Here is a 20635-nt window from a genome sequence, read left to right as displayed (position 1 = left end):
TATACATACATACATACATATTATATATACATACATCTTTTTGTTTGTTTGTTTGGTTTTTCAAGGTAGGGTTTCACTCTAGCCCAGTGACCTGGAATTCATTACGTAGTCTCAAGTTAGCCTCAAACTCACAGCAACCCTTCTACTTCTGCCTCCCCAGTGCTGGGATTAAAGGCATACACCACCACTCCAAGTTTAATCAACATATTTTTAAAATAGGCAGAGCTAAGCCAGGCGTGGTGGCGCACGCCTTAAATCCCAGCACTCGGGAGGCAGAGGTTGGGGGATCGCGGTGAGTTCGAGGCCACCGTGAGACTCCATAGTGAATTCCAGGTCAGCCTGAACTAAAAGTGAGACCCTACCTCAAAAAAGCAAAAAAAAAAAAAAAAAAAAGGCAGAGCTAGGTGTAGTGGCCCACAATTTTAATCCCAATACTCAGGAGGAAGAGATAGAAGGAATACCATGAATTCAAAGCCACCTGAGAGTACACAGTGAAACCAGGTCATCCTGGGCTACAGCAAAACTTTACCTGGAAAACCCACAAATAAAAATAATAGCTACCTTTAATCCCTGCACTTGGGAGGCAGAGGTAGGAGGATTGCCATGAGTTTGGGGCCACTCTGAGACTACACAGTGAATTCCAGGCCAGCCCGAGCTACAGTGAGACCCTACCTCGAAAAAATGAAAAACCAGAAAAAAACTTATACTACAGAGCCACAGTAACAAAAACAGTGTGGTACTGGCACAAAAGCAGACATGTAGATCAATGGTACAGAATAGAGGACCCAGATGTAAGTCCAGGTAGCTATATCCACCTGATATTCGATGAAAATGGCAAAAATACTCATTGGAGAAAAGACAGCCTCTTCAGCAAATGGTGTTGGGAAAACTGGATATGTATCTGTAGAAGGATGAAAACAGATCCTCCTATTTCTCCATGCACAAGAATTAAGTCCAAATGGATTAAAGACCTTAACATCAGACCAGAAACTCTAAAACTGCTAGAAGAAAAAGTAGGGGAAACCCTTCAACATATTGGTCTTGCTTGTCAAAGACTTTCTGAATACAACCCCAATTGCTCAGGCAATAAAACCACAGATTAATCACCGGGACCTCATGAAATTACAAAGATTTTGCACTACAAAGGACACTGTGAATAAAGCAAAGAGGCAACCTACAGAATGGGAAAAAATCTTCACCAGCTATATATCTGATAGAGGATTAATATCTAGGACATACAAAGAACTTAAAAAGTTAACTAATAAGGAATCAAACAAGTCAATCAAAAATGGGCTATGGAACTAAATAGAGAGTTCTCAAAGAAAGAAATACAAATGGCATATAAGCATCTAAAAAAATGTTCTACGTCACTAGTCATCAGGGAAATGCAGATTCAAAACTACATTGAGATTCCATCTCACTCCTGTCAGACTGGCTACCATCATGAAAACAAATGATCATAAATGTTGGCGGGGATGTGGAAAAAGAGGAACCCTTCTACATTGTTGGTGGGAATGCAATCTGGTGCAGCCATTGTGGAAATTAGTGTGGAAGTTCCTAAAACAGCTGAAGATTGATCTACCATATATATACCAGGTATAGCACTCCTAGGCATATATCCTAAGAACTCATCTCATTTCCTTAGAATCATGTGCTCAACCATGTTTATTGCTGCTCAATTTATAATAGCTGGGAAATGGAAGCAGCCTAGATGTCCCTCAACTGATGAGTGGATAATGAATATATGGCACATTTATACAATGGAGTTCTACTCAGCGGTAAAGAAAAAATGAAGTTATGAAATTTGCAGAAAATTGGATGAAACTGGAAAGGATTACACTAAGTGAGGTAACCCAGGCCCACAAAGCCAAGCACCACATGTTCTCCCTCATATGTGGATCCTAGCTACAGATGATTGGGCTTCTGTGTGAGAAGGAAAAAACTCAGTAGCAGAGGCCAGTAAGTTAAAAAGGAGATATAAAGGGAAGAGAAAGGAAGGGAGGATGGTACTTAATAGGTCGGTATTATATATATGTAAGTAGAATGATTGAGATGAGGAGGGGATATGATGGAAAACGGAATTTCAAAGGGGAAAGTGGGGGAGGGAGGGTATTACCATGGGATATTTTTTATAATCATGAAAAATGTTAATAAAAATTGAGAAAAAAAATTTTTTTAAAGAAAATAATGACAATTAAAAAAAAAAAACAGAAATGAGCTGGGTGTGGTGGTGCACACCTTTAATCACATCACCCGAGAGGCCGAAGCAGGAGGACTGCCATGAGTTCAAGGCCAGCCACAGACTACAGTTGGCCTGCCTCAAAAAACAAGACAAGGACTGGAGCGATGGCTTAGTAGTTAAGACACTTGCCTGCCTAGTCAAAGGACCCACATAAGCCAGATGCACATGGTGGTGCATGCTTCTGGAGTTTATTTGCAGCAGCTGAAGACCCTGGCTCAACCATTCTCTCTCTCTCTCAAATAAATAAAAAATTAACAAAAAACAGAAATAAAGCCAGGTGTGGTGGTACATGCTTTAATCCCAGCACTCAGGAGGCAGAGGCAAGAGGACTGCCATGAGTTTAAGGCTACCTTGAGACTACATAGTGAATTCCAGGTCAGCCTGGGCTAGAGTGAGACCTTACCTTGAAAACAACAACAACAAAACAAACAAACAAAAGATCAGAAACGAAAAGCCAGATTAAGATAAGACAAGGTTTGACATGGCCTCTTGTTTTAGGGTATGACAATTTTTGCGTGTGAATTCATGTAGTCACCAATAAAAGCTCAATCTCAGTAAGACATTCTAGCAGAACTACATTCAGCCTAGTCCTCCCCGAGGTGTTAGAATGACAATACACTGGAATCACTTGCCCTAACAAGTCCCATGCCAGAGCTATTTACAGATTTAAGACACCTCCTAGGGATAAATAAAGTTATGATTCATAGGGGCTGATGTTTACGGATAACAAGAAATTCTGAGGATATGCTGGGTACCAAAAATTCTGTAAAAATAAGTATATTTTCTTCAAAATTTATTTGTGAGAGAATGAAGCAGAGAGAAACCATGGGTGCACCAAGGCCTCCTGCCACTGTAAATAAACTTCAGACACATGTACCACTCTGTGCATCTGACTCTCCATGGATACTGGGGCACTGAATCCAGGCCGCCAGGCTTTGCAAACAAGCACCTTTGACCACTGATCTATCTCTCCAGTCCAAATATGCATATTTGGTTTTTGCAAGATAGGGTTTCTCTCTAGCCCAAGATGACCTGGAATTTACTACATAGTCTCAGGCTGTCCTTGAACTCACAGCCTCCTAAGTGCTAGGATTAAAGGTGTGTGCTACCAGGCCTAACACAAGTATATTTTCTATTACATTATATTGTCCAACTAAAAGGTAAGCTCCATATTACAAGGATTTCCCCTATTTTATTATTATATTCAATACGTGGTGAATGCTAAACAAACACTTGAATAAATGAATAAACTAAATGGGTTCTTAATATAAACCTCGTCTTGAAATTTGTTGGGCACTTTCATTGAATCCATCACTATTATACTTTTCACTGTGGTTTGAAGGCTTATTCTAAAATTCATGTTGAAATCCAGTTACCATTACAACAGTATTAAGAGATTGGGGAAAAAAAAAAGAGAGAGACTGGAGACGTTTAGGAATGTTGGCATACTCTTATAATCCAAGCAGTGAGGAAGGCAGAGGCTGGCCTGTTCTATAAGGAGAGACCCTGTCTTATGAAACAAAAAGAAGTGTTTAGGTCAAGAGGGCCCTTATTATGCTGTCACTGGAGCAGATCCTCCCTTCTTACCTCTTCTGCCCTCTAGAGTGTGTTGTCTCCCACCATGTGATGGTAAATTACTCAACAATCCGGTCTTTTCAGGTAAATTAGGTTAAGAAGTTTAGTTTTAGAAATTTAATATATTTATTCAACAATTCATGTCAAAATATTCTTTCAAGTACTAACACTCCTTGGTAGATAGCACCTTCCCATATCCAACTTAATCAAACCAGAAACATAATTCTCCTTGTCTCTCATACCTAATCCTTCATGTGATGCAATTATTTTATTATCTTTTTTGATTGGCTAGTTTTTTTTTTTTTTTATTTTTTGAGATAGTCTCATGTAGCCCTACCTCAAAAACAAACAAACAAAAAACCAAAAATAGTAACAAGATTGTCAGGCACATCTATCTCCTTTTGATAGTTATTTTAATTATTATTATTGGTTTTTCAGAGGAGGGTCCCACTCTAGTCCAGGCTGACCTGCAATTCATTCTGTAGTCTCTTCTGGGCATGGTGGGCTGCCTTTTATCCCAGCACTTGTGAGGCAGAGGTAGGAGGACTGCTGTGAGTTCCATGTCAACTTGGGCTAGAGTGAGACCCTACCTCAAGAAAAGAAAAAAGAAAAGAAACTTTGATGTTTTGAAATCTACCTTGGTTCCCAACAACTTCAAAAGAAATCTTAACTCCTTTAGCTGCCTTAAGGCTTCTGTGAAAACTCATGTGACACTGTTGTTCAGTCACTATGCTTTTGTCACATTAGCTTTATCTTTGTTCTCTAGTCTATTTTGTTTTGGTCACTGTTTACTTAAATAACTCCTGTCCATCTTTTAATTCCTATCATTACTAAGACTACACATTTGCTGCCTAAGAAATAACTAACCACTTCAAGCATTTTCTATTATTCTACTATACTACACTACCACAAAAGAGGGGAAATCTTAAAATTTATGTTTTGATTTGATTTGATTTTCGAGGTACAGTTTCCCTCTAGCCCAGGCTGACCTGGAACTGGAACTCTGTAGCCTCAGGATGGCCTCAAAAGCACAGCAATCCTGCTCTCTGCCTCCTGGGTGCTGGGATTAAATGTATTCGTCACCATGCCTGGCTTTTTTAAAAAATATTTTTTAATTTTATTTAATTATTTTGGGGGGGTGGGTAAGCAGATAAAAAGAGAATGGGTGCATCTCTAGCCACTGCTAACAAACTCCAGGTATGCACCGCCTTATGCATTTGGTTTTATGTGGGCACTGAGGTAATGAATTTGGGTCCTTTGGCTTTGCAAGCCAAGTGCCTTAACCACTAAGCCATCTCTCTAGCCAGGGGGTGGGGCGCGTTAAAGGAATACAATCCACAACCACTCAATATTAATAATAAAACGGAATGTTCTCACAAATCATGAGTATATCCTATCAAAATGCTCCAAATGTTTTTGGATGATTCAAAAAGAAAAAGGGTGCTTTAAAAAAAAAATGAATCAAGAACTGTCACAAGTAATTATCCCTGAAGGTAATACTCAAAAGTCTCAGAAATCATTTTTATCTTCCCTATCTTGCCTTTACAAAAGAAAAAAAATGAGGAATAAAGTCCAATCAAAACTTCCAACTGCAAGAAGTTAAATGATTTATTCATCAATTGTGAGGGGGGAAAAAAAAGAAAAAAATCATGGTTCAAATATATTGAGAGAAAAAGGAGGCAGAAGAGGTGGAAAAACAAATCAGAAATACTTTCCCTGTGTGCAAATATCACATAGCCGTCCGTTCCCCAAGCCCCCAGGACAGACTGCCCGACCCTTGAACCCTGCCTGCCGGCTTCTCGTGCAGAAATTCCATGCAAACCATCCGACTAACCAGGACCCTCCATCACGGCTACAGCCCGCCGGTGCCCGCTGTCGCCCGTGGGCCCTGTCAACTCTTCGGTGAGGCTGAGGCTGTGCCCCGATCCCCTGCGGCCCCCGCCCGGAGCTGGGCCCATCGTTCCCGAGAGACGGCGGCGAGGGGGCCTGCAGAAGGGGGCTGGCGGCCGGGCTCACCTGGGGCTGGACAGTGCTCGACAGGGAAAACATGTCCTCGGGGCCTCGGCGACCTTCCTCGCCTGCCGCAGCTCGCCCCTGGCCTCAACTCCGCGGAAGGAGGACGCGCCCAGCTCCCCGTCCTTCCCTTCCTTTCTCTTTGCTCCCCGCCTCTCCTCCCGACTTCTTACAGAATCGAAAGATGGCCTCCCCTCCCTGCAGCGGCTACGACGACACTGCGCCCCGGAAGGCCAGGCGCCAACGACACTGTACTTCCGGGCCCAAAGAACGCCACCGAGCCGGCCACGCTCCCGCGCCCCGCCTTTTCCGGGCGGCTGAATAGCGCTTTTTTTGTTTTCTCTTCACCGGGCGGGGCGTCCTTGCTGGCGCTCGGCTGTTCCTGTGACTGGGCGTGACGCGACCCTAGGCTCGGGCGACGGCACCAGCATGGCCGGGGTCCCGCTCACCGGGTCCACGAGGACTCCATTAGCTCCAAACCTTGGCCGTGCCGTCGCTTTACGGTGGCACTCATCTCTACGTGGGGGTGGGAGGACGCGAAGGGAAGAGAGGGGGAACCTCCAGCTATTGACTAAAATGCGCTCAGGTCCCCCCCGTCCCTTTTCACAAAATCGGGTGAGCGTGGGGAGCCCCCAGCCGGCAGGCCAGCTGGCGAGTACGCATGCGCTCGCTCGCCCCCTCGCTCGCTCGCTTCCTACTTAAAGCGCCACGGCGGCGTGGGCGGGGCTTCGCTAGCGCGGTGACGTCACTGTGGCGGTGTGGGCGGGGCCTCCCTTTGAACCTGGTTGGCGGGAGCCGACGGCTGGGCAAGCAGCCTTGGCCTCCGGCCTGCTGGGGGCTTCTGTGGTAGCCGCCCAGCCATGGAGCCCACCGCCGGGGACCAGAAGGAGAGTGGAGGAGGCTCGGCCACAGAGGAGTGCGCGAATAGGATCCCGGGACCGAGGCCGCCCTCCATCGAGGAGTTCACCATCGTGAAGCCCATTAGCCGGGGCGCTTTCGGTAAAGTGTACCTGGGACAGAAAGGCGGCAAGTTGTATGCAGTGAAGGTAGGAAGCCTGGAAGTAAAGGGTCTCAAAGAATCCGGGGCTTCGGACTTGCTGACCTCTGCCTTGAACAGGCTCTGAGGGTGCTCGTAAAGCTGGTCTGCACGGGCTTGCTGAAGCTTGCAGATCCTGCGAGCCGACTCTTGCTTGCTTTCGGGCTCACTGCCGCGATCAGGTGTCTCTCCTTTGCCCTGATCTCCTTCCCCCACCCCCAGCCCCACGTATCGTAGGTGAAAATTGCAAAACTTCACCGACTTCGCCCTGGCCGGCATTAGCAAATGAGAAAACTGAAGCGAAAGGGAGAGGTACTTGGAGCTAGGCCATTGAATCATACCATGATTCACGAGTCTTTTTTCTAAATCCAAAAAGGTCTTAGGAAGTTGATGGTTTTGTTTTCCTTGTTAGAAATACAGAATCGTTTTCTGTTACAAGCGATTCATTTGTAGGCACTGATTTCAAATCCCACTCTAACCCAGAGAAAACTGCATTATGTTCTGATACGTCTTATGAAAATTCTCGTTTTAATTTTTGGTAGTTGTATAGATACATACAATGCATTTTCATCCTACTCCCACCAATTGCCCTTCCACTAAAACCCATCTCCCCATTAGATCCTTGTCCTGCTTCCATGCATCTTTCTTTTTTTATTGTTGAGGTAGTGTCTTGCTCTAGCCCAGGCTGACCAGGAATTCACTATGTAGTCTCAGGCTGGCCTCGAACTCACAGCAATCCTCCTACCTCTGCCTCCCACGTGCTGGGATTAAAGGCATGTGCCACCATGCCTAGTGCTATTTATTTATTTTTTGACCTACTGGGTTAAATTAAGGTTGCTTGCTTAATCACAGCTGGGAGAATTTTTTTTCTGGAGAATGGACAACCCGCCATTGCCTATATCACTAAAGAATATGCCTTCCCCCACTCCCAGCAATCATCTGTTGCCACTATTTATTGTGGGAGGGCTGGGGTTTCATGGACACGTCTTTTATCTGTGATGAAATACTAACAGGCTCAGTCTTGTGCAGAAAACTGCATCTGCTGTGAGAGCCAGTGTAGCCAATTTGGAACTTGACATATCAGGAAGACAGCATTCCACAGCCTCACCTCCCATCCTACTCACCAGGTTTCTTGAGAGTTGGAGGGTGTGGTTTAGATGTCACGTTTAGGGTTGAGCACACAGTATTAGCTTATTCTTAGTAACTTGCCAGCTTTCCATCTTCTACCCTTTGCATAAAGCAATTCATGTGTTCAGGGCTGAGAATAGCACCAGTCTCTGTTAGGAAATTTTAAAACGTTAGGACTACCAATTCATTCTATGTATCTGGACTTTTTTTTTTTTTTTTTTTTTTTGAGTTGGGCTTCACAAGAATTTAAGTTTGGGACTTGGGTTAAGTTTGTAATAGTCACTTCCAGATTATGTTTTATTTTAATTTAGCATTTTCAAATACAGGTTGTTTTTGTTGGCTCCTATCCCTCTTCTCCCCAGTTCTCTCCCCCTGTATTTTTGTTTTGTTTACATGTCACAAGTATCCTCTTGCCTGTCCCTCCCCCGTCTTCCAATTCATCTCTTTATATTCACTTTTGGTCACAATTCTATTTATAGGTTTTATCCACATTGCCCTTCCATATAAACATACTTAAATATACCACAAACTAAGAGTTGCATACCAGGGAGAACATGCGATTTTGTTCTGAGTTTAAATCACTTTATTTAACATGATTATTTCCAGATTTACCCATTTTCCTGAAAATTTCATAGTTTAGTTTTTCATGGCATTAGATAGAGTTCCATTGTGTATATGTACCATATTTTCATTATCCATCTGCTACTGGGCATCTAGGCTGTTTCCAATTCTTAACTATTGTAAATAGACCTGTAATAAACATGGATTGTAAGTATCTCTGTAGTAGAGTGGAAATCCTTAGAGTGTATGCCCAGGAGTGGTATAGCTGGGTTGTATAGGAGGTCTATTTCTAACTTTTTTTTTTTAATAGCAATAACTCTTTATTGTTTTTTAACAAAATAATTTTATATTTCTAACTTTTTGAGATGCTTCCATACTGATTTTCATAGTGGTGGTGCACTCCCAACAACAGGAGATGAGGGTTCCTCTTTCCCCACATCCACACAACATTATTGTCTGTTTGCTTGATGCTGGGCCATTCTGACTGGGATATAGCAACGTTGTTTGAATTTGCTTTTTCCTGATTGCCAGAGAGGCTGGTCATTTTCTTAAGTGCTTCTTGGCCATTTGTGTTTCTTTTGTGAACTGTATGTTCAGTTCATTAGCCCATTTGATGATTGACAATTTCATTTTTTTTGGTGTTAAGTTTTGCAGTTGTTTCTTAATTATTGCAGTTAGCCCTCTGTCTGAAGTATAGCTGGCAACGATTTTTTTCCCCATTCTGTAGATTGTCAGTTTATTTTGGTGATGGTTTCTTTCTCTGTGCAGAAGAAAACTTTTTACTTTCCTTTTGTACAATTTGTTGATTCCTGGGGCTATTTGCTATGCCATCATAGTCTGTCTGTTGAGAAGTTCTTGTCTATGTCTATATCCTGAAGTGTGTTTTCTATATTTTTTTCTTCTCTCTAGCATTTTCTGTTTCTGTTTTTAAAGAAAAGTCTTTGATTAATTTGGACTTGATATTCATACAGGGAGAAAGGCATAGATTGCTTTCATCCTTCTGCAGGTGGATATCCATATCAGCACCAGTTGTTGAATAAGCTGTCTTTTCCCCTGATATCTTGGGCCCATGTGTCAAGTGTCGGGTGGCAAACGCAGCGTGGCTTCATTTCTGTACCCTTTATTCTTTTCCATTGGTCTGTGTGTCTCTTGGTGCCAGTACTATCTTTATTGACCATTGTCCTGTGATTTCAGATCAGGTATTGTGGTCCCTCCTGCTGTCTTCTTTTTCCTGCGTGGCTAAGTGTGGTCTGTGGTTCCATACAAATTCCTGGATTATTTAAGCTCTGTGAAGAACATCATAGGACTTTTGGTGGGAATTGCATTGAATTTGTTGATTATTCTTAGTAGGGTAACCATTTTCACATTGTTCATTCCGCCCATCCAGGAGCATAGACGTTCTTTCAGTCATGTACTGTCTTCTGTGATGTCTTTTTTGTGTGTCTTGAAGTTTTCATTGTAGAGGTCTTTTCACTTTTTTTGTTGTTGTTTTTAACTTTATTCCTAGGTAACATGCTGTGTTAACTGTTCTGTATCCTTTGAATGACATAGCTTGGTATAGAATAATCTGGCTTAATACCAGCATACTGGTAGAGTACCTTGGCTACTAGGGCTTTAACATCCAAAACAATACCAATATTACTATAAGGTAAGATAACCAAGAAAGCCAAATCAACAGGGCTAAAAAGAAAAAAGACATTTACCTGTAAAGCCAAAGGAACCCTGTTCGATTCCCAGAACCTATGGAAGCCAGATGCATAAGGTGGCACATGTGTCTGAGTTTGTTTACAATGGCTGAAGGCCCTGTTGTGCCCATTCTCTCTCTCAAATAAATAAAATTTATTTAATAATAAAAAAAAAAGACTGGAGAGATGGCTCAGCAGTTAAAGAAGCTTTAATGGCACTAGTATCTGGAGTTTGTTTGCAGTGGCAGGAGGACCTGATGTGCCCATTTCCCCTCCTTCCCTCTCCCTCTCCCTCTCCCTCTCTCTCTCTCCGTCTCTCTCTCTCTCTCTCTCTCTCTCTCTCTCTTTCTCCCTCTCTCTTTCAAGGAAATAAATATTTTTAATTATGTATTTTACAAAAAAAAAAAACCACTTGGGCTATAGAAATGGCTTAGTGTTTAAGGCACTTGCCTGAGAAGCCTAAGGACCCAGATTCGACGCCCCAGTACCCAAATAAGCCAGATGCACGTGGTGGTGCATATATCTGGAATTTGTTTGCAGTAGCTAGAGACCCTGGAGCGCCCATTCTCTCTACCTTTCTCTTTCTCCCTCTCTCTCAAATAAATAAGTAAAGTATTAATAAAAAAAAAAAAAAAGACCTCAAAAAAAGCCAGGCATGGTGGCGCACACCTTTAATCCCAGCACTTGGGATGCAGAGATAGGAGGATTGCTATGAGTTCAAGGCCACCCGGAGACTACATAGGGAACTTGAGGTCAGCCTGGGCTAGAGTGAGACCCTATATCGGGAGGGAAAGAAAAAAAAAAGCCAGTCATGATGACACACACCTTAAATCCCAGTACTTGGAGGGCAGAGGTAGAAGGATTACTGTAAGTTCAAGACTACCCTGAAACTACACAGCATAGTGAATTCCAGGTCAGCCTGGGCTAGAACAAGACTTTACCTTGAAAGAAGCAAATATTACACACGTAGTCATAGCCAAATGACCTGAAATTGATTCCCCAATACCCACCTGGGCTAGACCAAGACCCCACCTCAGAAAAAAAGGGGAGCTGGAGAAATGGCTTAGTGGTTAAGGCATTAGCTGGCAAAACCAAAGAACCCAGGTTCAGTTCCCCAGTATCTATATAAAGCTGGATGCACAAAGTTGCACATGCATTTTGGAGTTTGTTTACAGTGGCTAGAGGCCCTGACATGTCTACTCATATCATTAAATCATTTATTCTCCCCTCCCCTTTGCAAGTAAATAAAACATTAAAAAAAAAAAAAAGAAAAGAAATGAGGGGCTAGAGGGATGGCTTAGTGGTTAAGGTGCTTACCTGCAAAGTTAAAGGACCCAGGTTCGACTCCCCAGGACCCACGTTAGCCAGATGCACAAGGTGCGCATACGTTTGGAGTTCGTTTGCAGTGGCTGGAGGCCCTGGTGCGCCCATTCATTCTCATTCTCTCTCTCTCCCCCACCCCCTTCTCTGTCAAATAAATAAATAAAAATTCAAGAAAAGAAATGATAGATGTCTGTTTTCATGCTCTGTAATACAGGTTGTCAAAAAAGCAGATATGATCAATAAAAATATGACTCATCAGGTTCAAGCTGAGAGAGACGCACTGGCATTAAGCAAAAGTCCTTTCGTTGTCCATTTATACTACTCACTGCAGTCAGCAAGCAACGTCTACTTGGTGAGTAAGTCACGTCGCACTTTGTCTTCATTAATTCGGCAGTCACTGAACATAATGACTTAATAGCACAGTGTGTATTCCACATATTTGCAGTTGAATTCCAGCTTTAGTACTTACTAGCTTTATGACCTTAGTCAGTTCACCTGTGGTATTAGAGTTCTACAGAAAAACCCAGCAGGATGTGTGCTTGTATGCATACCTAGAAAGTGACAGAGAAGTTTATTTTAAGGTGTCCGTTCATGGGACTGTGAGTTGCTGGCAAATCCAAAATCTGCAAAGTAGATCATCACTCTGAAGTCCCATCAGAGATTCATGTTGGTGCTTCCTGAAGCTGTGTAGAGCCAGGATTTCTTTTTCCTCTTAGAACTTAAGTCAAGCCTTTGTTAGATCTGCTGAAGACCTACTCACGTGAAGAGCAATCTGCTTTGTCAAAGTTTATTGGTCTAAATGTTAACCTCATCTAGAGAATACTTTATGTGCATTCATAAAAATGGTACCTGATCATTTAATCTATTTCTAATCTTTCAGTAAACTTTCAAGTATATGTAGACTGATATGTGGCACCAAAGATTTGATGGGATAGCCAGAAATTTAGAAAGGAAAAAGGTTTTACAGTGCAAAGCTGAACATTTTTATTGCATCAGAACAAGTTCAAGAAAAAAATAAAATGATTTTGTTGTTTCCTTCCTCTCTCCCTCTTTCCCTCTCCTCCCTCCCTTCCTTCCTTAACAAACCACAGTTCAAATGAGTGGGAAAATATGGTCAGACAGTAAATACTCCCTATTTTTTCCACTTAATGGTAACATCATCCTTTTGACAACATAGAATTCCATTAATTTTTTTTTTTTGCTTTGCTTTTTTTTTAAAGTATTTACTTATTTATTTGAGGGGTGAAGAAAGAGATAGAATGGGTTCAACAGGGCCTGTAGCCGCTGTGAACGAACTCAAGATGCATGCACCAACTTGTGCATCCAACTTTATGTAGATACTGGGGAATTGAACCTGGATGCTTTGGCTTTGCTGGCAAGTGCCTTTACTGTCAAGCCATTTCTCTAGCCCTTTGTTTTGTTTTAAATTTTTATTTATTTGCAACCAAAAAGAGAGAAAAGCAAGACAGAGAGAATGGTTGAGCCAGGGCCTCCAGCTCCTGAAAACAAACATCAGATGTGTGCACCACTTTGTGTATCTGGCTTTACGTGGGTACTGGGGAATCAAACCCAGATGGTTAGACTTTGCAGGCAAGACCCTTAACCACTGAGCAATCTCTCCTGCCCTTGTTTTGTTTTCCAAGGTAGGGTCTCGTTCTAGGCCAGGCTCACTTGAAATTCACTATGTAGTCTCTGGCTGTCCTTTAAACTCACATGAATCCTCCTATCTCTGCCCCCTGAGTGCTAGGATTAAAGGCATGTGCCACCACACCCAGCCTTGTTTTGTTTTTGAGGTAGGGTCTCTAGGCTTACCTGGAACTCACTCTGTAGTTCCAAGCTGGCCTCAAACTCTCAGCAATCCTTCTACTTCTGCCTCCCAAATGCTGGAATTAAAAGCATGCTCCACCACGTCAGGATGAATTGCATTAATTTTAATCATGAGTTTCATATTTCTCTAATGATTGTACTATTGATGAAATTGTTTTAGGGTTTTTTAACCTGTTTTTTATTGCCCTAGACTAAAATTAATAGTAATGTGAATTGCAGTGTTTTGTGGGATTAAACTGTCTTGAAGGAGATGAGACCTGATGATACAGGGTGGTTGGGTTTGGTGTGAAGATACAGATTTGTTTTGGAATTCACCTTCAATGTAAAGTTAAAAGCTTGCATGGCAGCACTATAATCCCATCACTTAGGAGGCAAAGGCAAGAGGACTGTAAATTCAAGGCCAGCCTGGGATACATACACATAAACTGTCTGAAGAAAACATTGTGATCCTTTAAACTTCATTCTCAACTTCCCTCCCTCCCTCTTTCTGTCTCTCTCTCTCTCTGAACTCATTTTGTAGTCCCAGGTTGGTCTTGATTTCATAGCAGTCCTCCTACCTCTACCTCCCGAGTGCTGAGATTAAAGGTGTGTGCCACCATGCCTAGCTTGTTAAATAAATATTTTTTTTAAAACATGTATAAAGGTTGGAGAGAGACTCAATTAAAGGCACTTGCTTGCAAAGCCTGGCACCTTGGATTCAACTCCCCAGTACCCATGTAAAGCCAGATGCACAAAGTAACATATGTATCTGGAGTTCATTTGCAGTGGCAAGAGGACCTGGTGTGTCCATTTTGTCTCTGTTTCTCTCTCCCTCCCTCCCTCCTTCCTTTTTTCGCTTCCCCCCCCCCCCACCTTTCTGTTTGCAAATAAAATTTTTTTTTTTTTTAAACCTATGGAGCTGGGTGTGGTGACACATGCCTTTGATCCCAGAACCTGAGAGGCAGGGTTAGGAGGAATGCCATGAGTTCTAGGCCACCCTGAGACTATATAGTGAATTCCAGATCAGCCTAGGCTAGAGTGAAACCCTACCTAAAAAAAAAAAAAACTATATAGGGGGCTGAAGAAATGGCTTAGCAGTTAAGAACCCAGGCTCAACTCTCCAGGACCCACATAAGCCAGATGCACAAGGTGGCACATGTGTCTGGAGTTCATTTGTAGTGTCTAGAGGCCCTGGCATCCCTATTCTGTCTTGCTCTCTCTCTCTCTCCCTTTCTCTCTGTCCCAAATAAAAATAAATAGGGCTGGAGAGATGGCTTAGTGGTTAAGTGCTTGCCTGTGAAGTCTACGGACCCCAGTTCGAGGCTTGATTCCCCAGGACCCACCTTAGCCAGATGCACAAGGGGGTGCATGCATCTGGAATTCATTTGCAGTGGCTGGAGGCCCTGGTGCGCCCATTCTCTCTCTCTCTCTCTCTCTCTCTCTCTCTCTCTCTCTCTCTCTGCCTCTTTCTCTCTCTGTTGCTCTCAAATAAATAAATAAAAATGAACAAAAAACACTGTGATGCAGCTTCCCTCAAAAATGTAAACTTAAACCCTTTTCTCCCATAAAAAAATGAACAAAAAATATTTAGAAAAAAAATAATAAATAAATAAACCAATATGGTAACAAAAGAAAGCCTGGTATTCATATGTGGATGAATATAAGAGAATATGTTTTTGTTATATAATTCATTATGTTCAAATATAACTAATGCCCCATTACTATATTTTTAAAATGCAGTTTTTATTTCATATTATTAAATTTCTCTGCTAGATAATGGAATATCTCATTGGTGGTGATGTCAAGTCTCTCTTACACATTTATGGTTACTTTGATGAGGAGATGGCTGTAAAATACACTTCTGAAGTAGCACTGGCTTTAGACTACCTGCACAGACATGGAATCATCCACCGGTAAGGACAGACTCTTGTCCACACTGTTACTTAAAGTGTATTTACTGTTTTAGTCTTAAATACTTGCAGCAATGACTTATTCATATTGAGTTGTGAGTTGAGAAATTTCATTGGTTTTTATTTAGTCATTTTGTATCTTTTTAATGTTTTGAACATGGATATGACATTTTTAAAAAACTTTAGTTTTATTTATTTTTTTGAGAGCCACAGAGAGAGAGAGAGAGAGAGAGAGAGGGAGAGAGAGAGAGGGAGAGAATGGGCGTGTCAGGGCCTTCAGCCACTGCAAACAAACTCCAGATGCGTGCACCCCATTGTGCATCTGGCTAATGTGGGTCCAGGGGAATCGAGCCTCAAACCGGGGTCCTTAGGCTTCATAGGCAAGCACTTAACCGCTAAGCCATTTCTGCAGCCCGGATATGACATTTTAGTGTAAAGATCAGTGACTCCTTTTCCATTTCTCTGCCATCATAGACAGTGCTGTTTTATAGTGATTGGCACACTTCCTCTAGACAGAAAAAGGTTAAGTGGTCTGCTGTGGAGTCATGCTTTCCTTTAAAGAGGTAAAAGCAATTTTGACTGGCTGGAGCATGGGATAAGTAAAAATTATGCCAAATATGAGCTAGTATTAAGTGGCTTAACTTTTCTGTAGATTCAGATATGTGATAGATGGACTACTTTTTTTTTTCAAGATAGGTTCTCACTGTAGCTCAGGCTGACCTGGAATTCACTATGTAGTCTCAGGGTGGCCTCGAACTCACAGCAATCCTCCTACCTCTGCCTCCCGAGTGCTGGGGTTAAAGGCATGCGCCACCACGCCCAGCTTGGACTACTTTTGAGAACTGTTGTCTACACTTTGCAAAGCCCTAAAGGAGTGTCTTTAAAGGTCATGAATAGGGTTGTCTCTCTCTCTCTCCTCTTCTCCCATCCTCTTTCTTTCTTCCTCTCTCTTCCTTCTCTTATTTCTTCTGGATACTTTAACATAAAAACTAGCACCTTTTAAGTTATCTTCTATTTGCCTTTTGTATATGCAGGGACTTAAAGCCAGACAATATGCTTATATCTAATGAAGGTCATATCAAGCTGACTGATTTTGGCCTTTCCAAAGTCACTTTGAATAGAGGTAAGAAAACTACCAGGTAACTACCTCTTTTATAGCCCTAAAAATTTTAGAGACCATGTTCCATTTATTTGTTATCTTTGTTCACATTAAATAAAATGTGATAGTTTCTGGGGTTGGAGAAGATGGCTCAGGAGTTAAAAGTGCAAGCTTGCGAAGCTTGCTGGCCTGGGTTGAATCCCCCAGTGTTCATGTAAGCTGGACACAAATTTCACACACATATGCATACATGCATAAGTAAATAAACAAATAGAAAATTTATTTTAAATTATTTTTATTTGAGACAGAGAGAATGTGTGTATGCAGATACAGCACCCTGGGGTACCCATTTTCTCTCTCTCTCTCTCCTTGCCTGTATCTTTCAAATAAATCAATAAAAATAAATATTTTTTAAAAAACAAACTTAGAATGAGTCAGACTAACTCTTTAAAAAAAGAACCGGGCGTGGTGGCGCACACCTTTAATACCAGCACTCGGGAGGCAGAGGTAGGAGGATCGCTGGGAGTTCCAGGCCACCCTGAGACTCCATAGTGAATTCCAGGTCAGCCTGGGCTAGAGTGAGACCCTACCTCAAAAACACACACACACACACACACACTCTTACAGAGTGTGAGAGAGCGTATGGGCTCACCAGGACTGCTCACCAGTGCAGACAAAGTCTAGATTACATGCATCACTGTGTGCATCTGGCTTTATGTTGGTACTGGAGAATAGAATTCAGCTTGGCAGGCTTTTGCCACTGACACATATTCCCAGCCCAACAATAATGTAAGTTTTGAGTTATAAATTATAAACCTGGAAATTGTGATTATTTTAAAATTTATAGCCAGGCATAGTGGCACAGCCTTTAATCCCAGCACTCAGGAGGCAGAGTTTTGCAGTCAGGTTCGCATATCTGATAGAAATCACCCAACCAAGAGCAGCTTATGGGAAAAAGAGATTTATTTTGGTTTATAGACTTGAGGGTAAGCTCCACGATGGCAGGGGGAAACCGTGGCATGAGCAGAGGGTGAACACCCCTGGCCCACATAAGGTGGACAACAGGAAGAGGAGAGTGGGCCAAATACTGGCAAGGGGGAACTGGCTATAATACCCATAAGCCTGCGCCAAAAATACACTGCCTCTAAGAGGCGTTAATTACCAAATATCCATCAGCTGGGAACCTAGAATTCAGAGCATCCAAGTTTATGGGAAACACCTGAATCAAACCAGCATATAGAGGCAGGGGATTGCTGTGAATTTGAGACATTCTGGGCTACAGAGTGAGTTCCAGATGAGCCTGGGTTAGAGTAAGACCCTACCTAAAAAAAAAAAAAAAACCTGAAGGCTAAGTAATGTAGAAAGAGGGGCAAGGTTCACAACATGATTGAGTTAATGACACAGGTCTTAAAGAAGTTCATATATTTTCTTTACATATGTAGATATCAATATGTTGGATATCCTTACCACCCCCTCGATGGCTAAACCTAAGCAAGATTACTCAAGGACCCCAGGACAAGTACTCTCTCTCATCAGTTCTTTGAGATTTGTAAGTACATGATAAGAAAACTCACATAGCACCCCTTTATTACCACTTAAAATTTAAATGAAAATAGATTTAAACATCAAGCATGATGTGGCAGTACTTTTGACAGTTTGTTCAAATGGTGACTTGTCTATATGCAGAGATATTTTTCTGAAGATAATTCAGCATTTGTTTTTCATTTTACTTTTTTATAGTTTACACCTGTTGCAGGAAAAGATCAAGACTCTTCAAGCATCCTTTCAACTCATCAGTCTGAGCCACAGCTTTCTCAAGGATTAACCTGTTCCATGTCTGTAGATCAAAAGGACCCTACTTATTCTAGCAAGTTACTGCAATCATGCGAGTACAAAAGAAAAAGTGAGTAGAAAGAGAGAGTAGTTTGTTACATTAAATATGTCCTTTAGCCAGGCATGGTGGTGCACGTCTTTAATCCCAGCACTTGGGAGGCAGAGGTAGGAGGAGTGCCATGAGTTTGAGGCCAGCCTGAGCTAGAGTGAGACCCTACCTTGAAAAACAAAAACAAAAAAAAAATGTGTATATAAACATATATATGTGTGTGTGTACATATCCTTTAAAGAACTAAAATATTTTCAAAATTTTTTAATTCTAATAATAATTTCTAAATTTTGTAACATCTTTTATTACATGGATGCTGTTTCTTTTTATTTTTATTAATTTACTTGAGAGAGGGAAAGAGGCAGAGTGAGAGAGAGAATAGGCACGCCAGGGCTTCTAGCCACTGCAAATGACTTCCAGATGTATGTGCTACCTTGTATATCTGGCTTATTTGGGTGCTGAGGAATTGAACTGAGGTCCTTTGACTTTGCAGGTAAGTGCCTTGACCGCTACACCATCCCTCCAGCCTGTTTCTTTTTTTTTCATTTGTGTGTGTGTGTGTGTTTCATATCATGAAGTCAACACCAGTGATTTTTTAGGAATTTCAGTGTATTTGCATACCAAAAAGAAAGTTGGGTTAAATGGACTTTGATTTTATTTGTTTATTTATTATTTGAGGGAGGGAGAGGGTGGAGGAGAGAAAGAAGCCAGATAGAGAGAGTAAGCACACCAAGGCCTCCAGCCACTGCAAATGAACTCCAGATGTAGGTGCCACTTTGTGCATCTGGCTTTACGTGGATACTGGAGAATCGAACCCAGGTTGTTAGGCTTTGCAGGCAAACACCTAAATGCTGAGCCATCTCTCCAGCCCTGCACTGGCTTCTTGTTAGCCAATTAAATGCTAATTCTTTGTTGTATCCAATCACAGTAAGAAATTCTCTCATTGAGGGATAGATGATGTATAGCTCATTGGATAAGAGACTGCCAAGCATGCACAAGGCCCTGGGTTTAGTACTAAGCACTGCAAAAAAAGAAGAAAAAGGAAGAAAAAGGGGGGGGGCTAGAAAGATGGCTTAGCAATAAGGCATTTTCCTGCAAAGCCAAGGGACCCAGGTTCAATTCCCCAGGACCCACACCACATAAGCCAGAAAGGGGCACATGCATCTGTAGTTTGTTTGCAGTGGCTACATGCTCTGGAGTGCCCATTCTCTGTCTCTTTTCTCTATGTCTCTCACTCTCTGCTTGCAAATTAATTAATTAATTAAAAAGCATATCCTTTATGGTTTTCTGTAATTAACACTTGTGAGCATATAAATTTCTTTATCTCCATAAAACCATAGTTTTAATTAAATACAAGTTGGTCTGTGTAAATTTAGTTACATTTTAACTTCACAATATATCTAAGTAATGTATTTTTAAAATGTTCCTTTACCAAGAATAACTTCACCAGGTGTAGTGGCACATGCCTTTAATCCCAGCACTACAAGGCAGAGGTAAGAGGATCGCTGGGAGTTTGAGGCCAGCCTGAGACTACATAGTGAGTTCCAATTCCAAGTCATCCTGGGCTATAGTGAAACCTTACCTCAAACCAAAAAAAAAAAAAAAAAAAGAATAACTTTAAGGGCTAGAGAGATGACTCAATGACTAGAGGTGCTTGCTTACAAAACCTGATGACCTGATTTGATTCTCCAGTATCCACATAATGCCAGATGCATCAAGTGGTACATGCATCTGGAGTTTGTTTGCAGTAGCAAGAGGCCCTGGAGTGCCTGTACACGCCTCTCCCCTCTCTCTGCTTCTTTCTCTCTCTCGCTCTGCTTGCAAATTAGTAATTTTTAAAAAATTTTTATTGACAACCTCCATAAGTATAGACAGTAAAGCCCCCTCACTTTCCCTTTGGAACTGCTCTGTCCAACATACACCCTCTCCCTCTCCATCAGTCTCTTTTATTTTGATGTCATCATCTTTTCCTTCTATTATGGTGGTTTTGTGTAAGTAATGTCTGGCACTGCAAGGTCATGGGTATATAGGCCATTTAATAAAAATATTTTTTAGAAAGAATAATTTCAAATTAGATCATAAATAGCCCAGGGTAGATTTCCATCTAATTATATTGGATTTTTTTCTCATTTAACTTTATTGGCAACATCCATACATATAGATAATATATTATGATCGTAATTCCCTCCCACCACCCTCATCACTTTTCACTCTTCCTTCCCCCAACAGAATCTCTTCTTTGTAAGTAGTGTCACTTGGAGGTCATTAGTGCCATGGCCACTTTGTCTGGAAGACAGTATTGCAAAGCACTCCTCTCCTTACTGTGTTTCTCACATTCTTTGTGCTACCTTGTCCACAGTGTACCTTGAGCTTTA

General features: G+C 41.7%; 2 protein-coding genes across 2 annotated transcripts in view; one reads left to right on the top strand and one right to left on the bottom strand.

The window, feature by feature from the left end:
• Yme1l1 (YME1 like 1 ATPase) overlaps positions 1 to 6161 on the bottom strand; it is a 46248-nt gene extending 40087 nt beyond the window's left edge. Inside the window, exon 1 of the mRNA XM_045149231.1 lies at positions 5834 to 6161. Within this exon, the coding sequence (XP_045005166.1) occupies positions 5834 to 5866 (33 nt within the window). The 5' untranslated portion in view covers positions 5867 to 6161. The remainder of the gene's footprint in view (positions 1 to 5833) is intronic.
• Positions 6162 to 6273: 112 nt separating this feature from the next.
• Mastl (microtubule associated serine/threonine kinase like) overlaps positions 6274 to 20635 on the top strand; it is a 32913-nt gene continuing 18551 nt past the window's right edge. Inside the window, exons 1-6 of the mRNA XM_045149065.1 lie at positions 6274 to 6876; positions 11778 to 11915; positions 15143 to 15282; positions 16314 to 16402; positions 17821 to 17927; positions 18119 to 18281. Coding sequence (XP_045005000.1) covers positions 6691 to 6876; positions 11778 to 11915; positions 15143 to 15282; positions 16314 to 16402; positions 17821 to 17927; positions 18119 to 18281 — 823 coding nt within the window. The 5' untranslated portion in view covers positions 6274 to 6690. The remainder of the gene's footprint in view (positions 6877 to 11777; positions 11916 to 15142; positions 15283 to 16313; positions 16403 to 17820; positions 17928 to 18118; positions 18282 to 20635) is intronic.

Source organism: Jaculus jaculus, chromosome 5 (genome assembly GCF_020740685.1).
Source record: "Jaculus jaculus isolate mJacJac1 chromosome 5, mJacJac1.mat.Y.cur, whole genome shotgun sequence".
Lineage (NCBI taxonomy): Eukaryota > Metazoa > Chordata > Mammalia > Rodentia > Dipodidae > Jaculus > Jaculus jaculus.
This window is presented reverse-complemented; position numbering and strand designations above follow the sequence as displayed.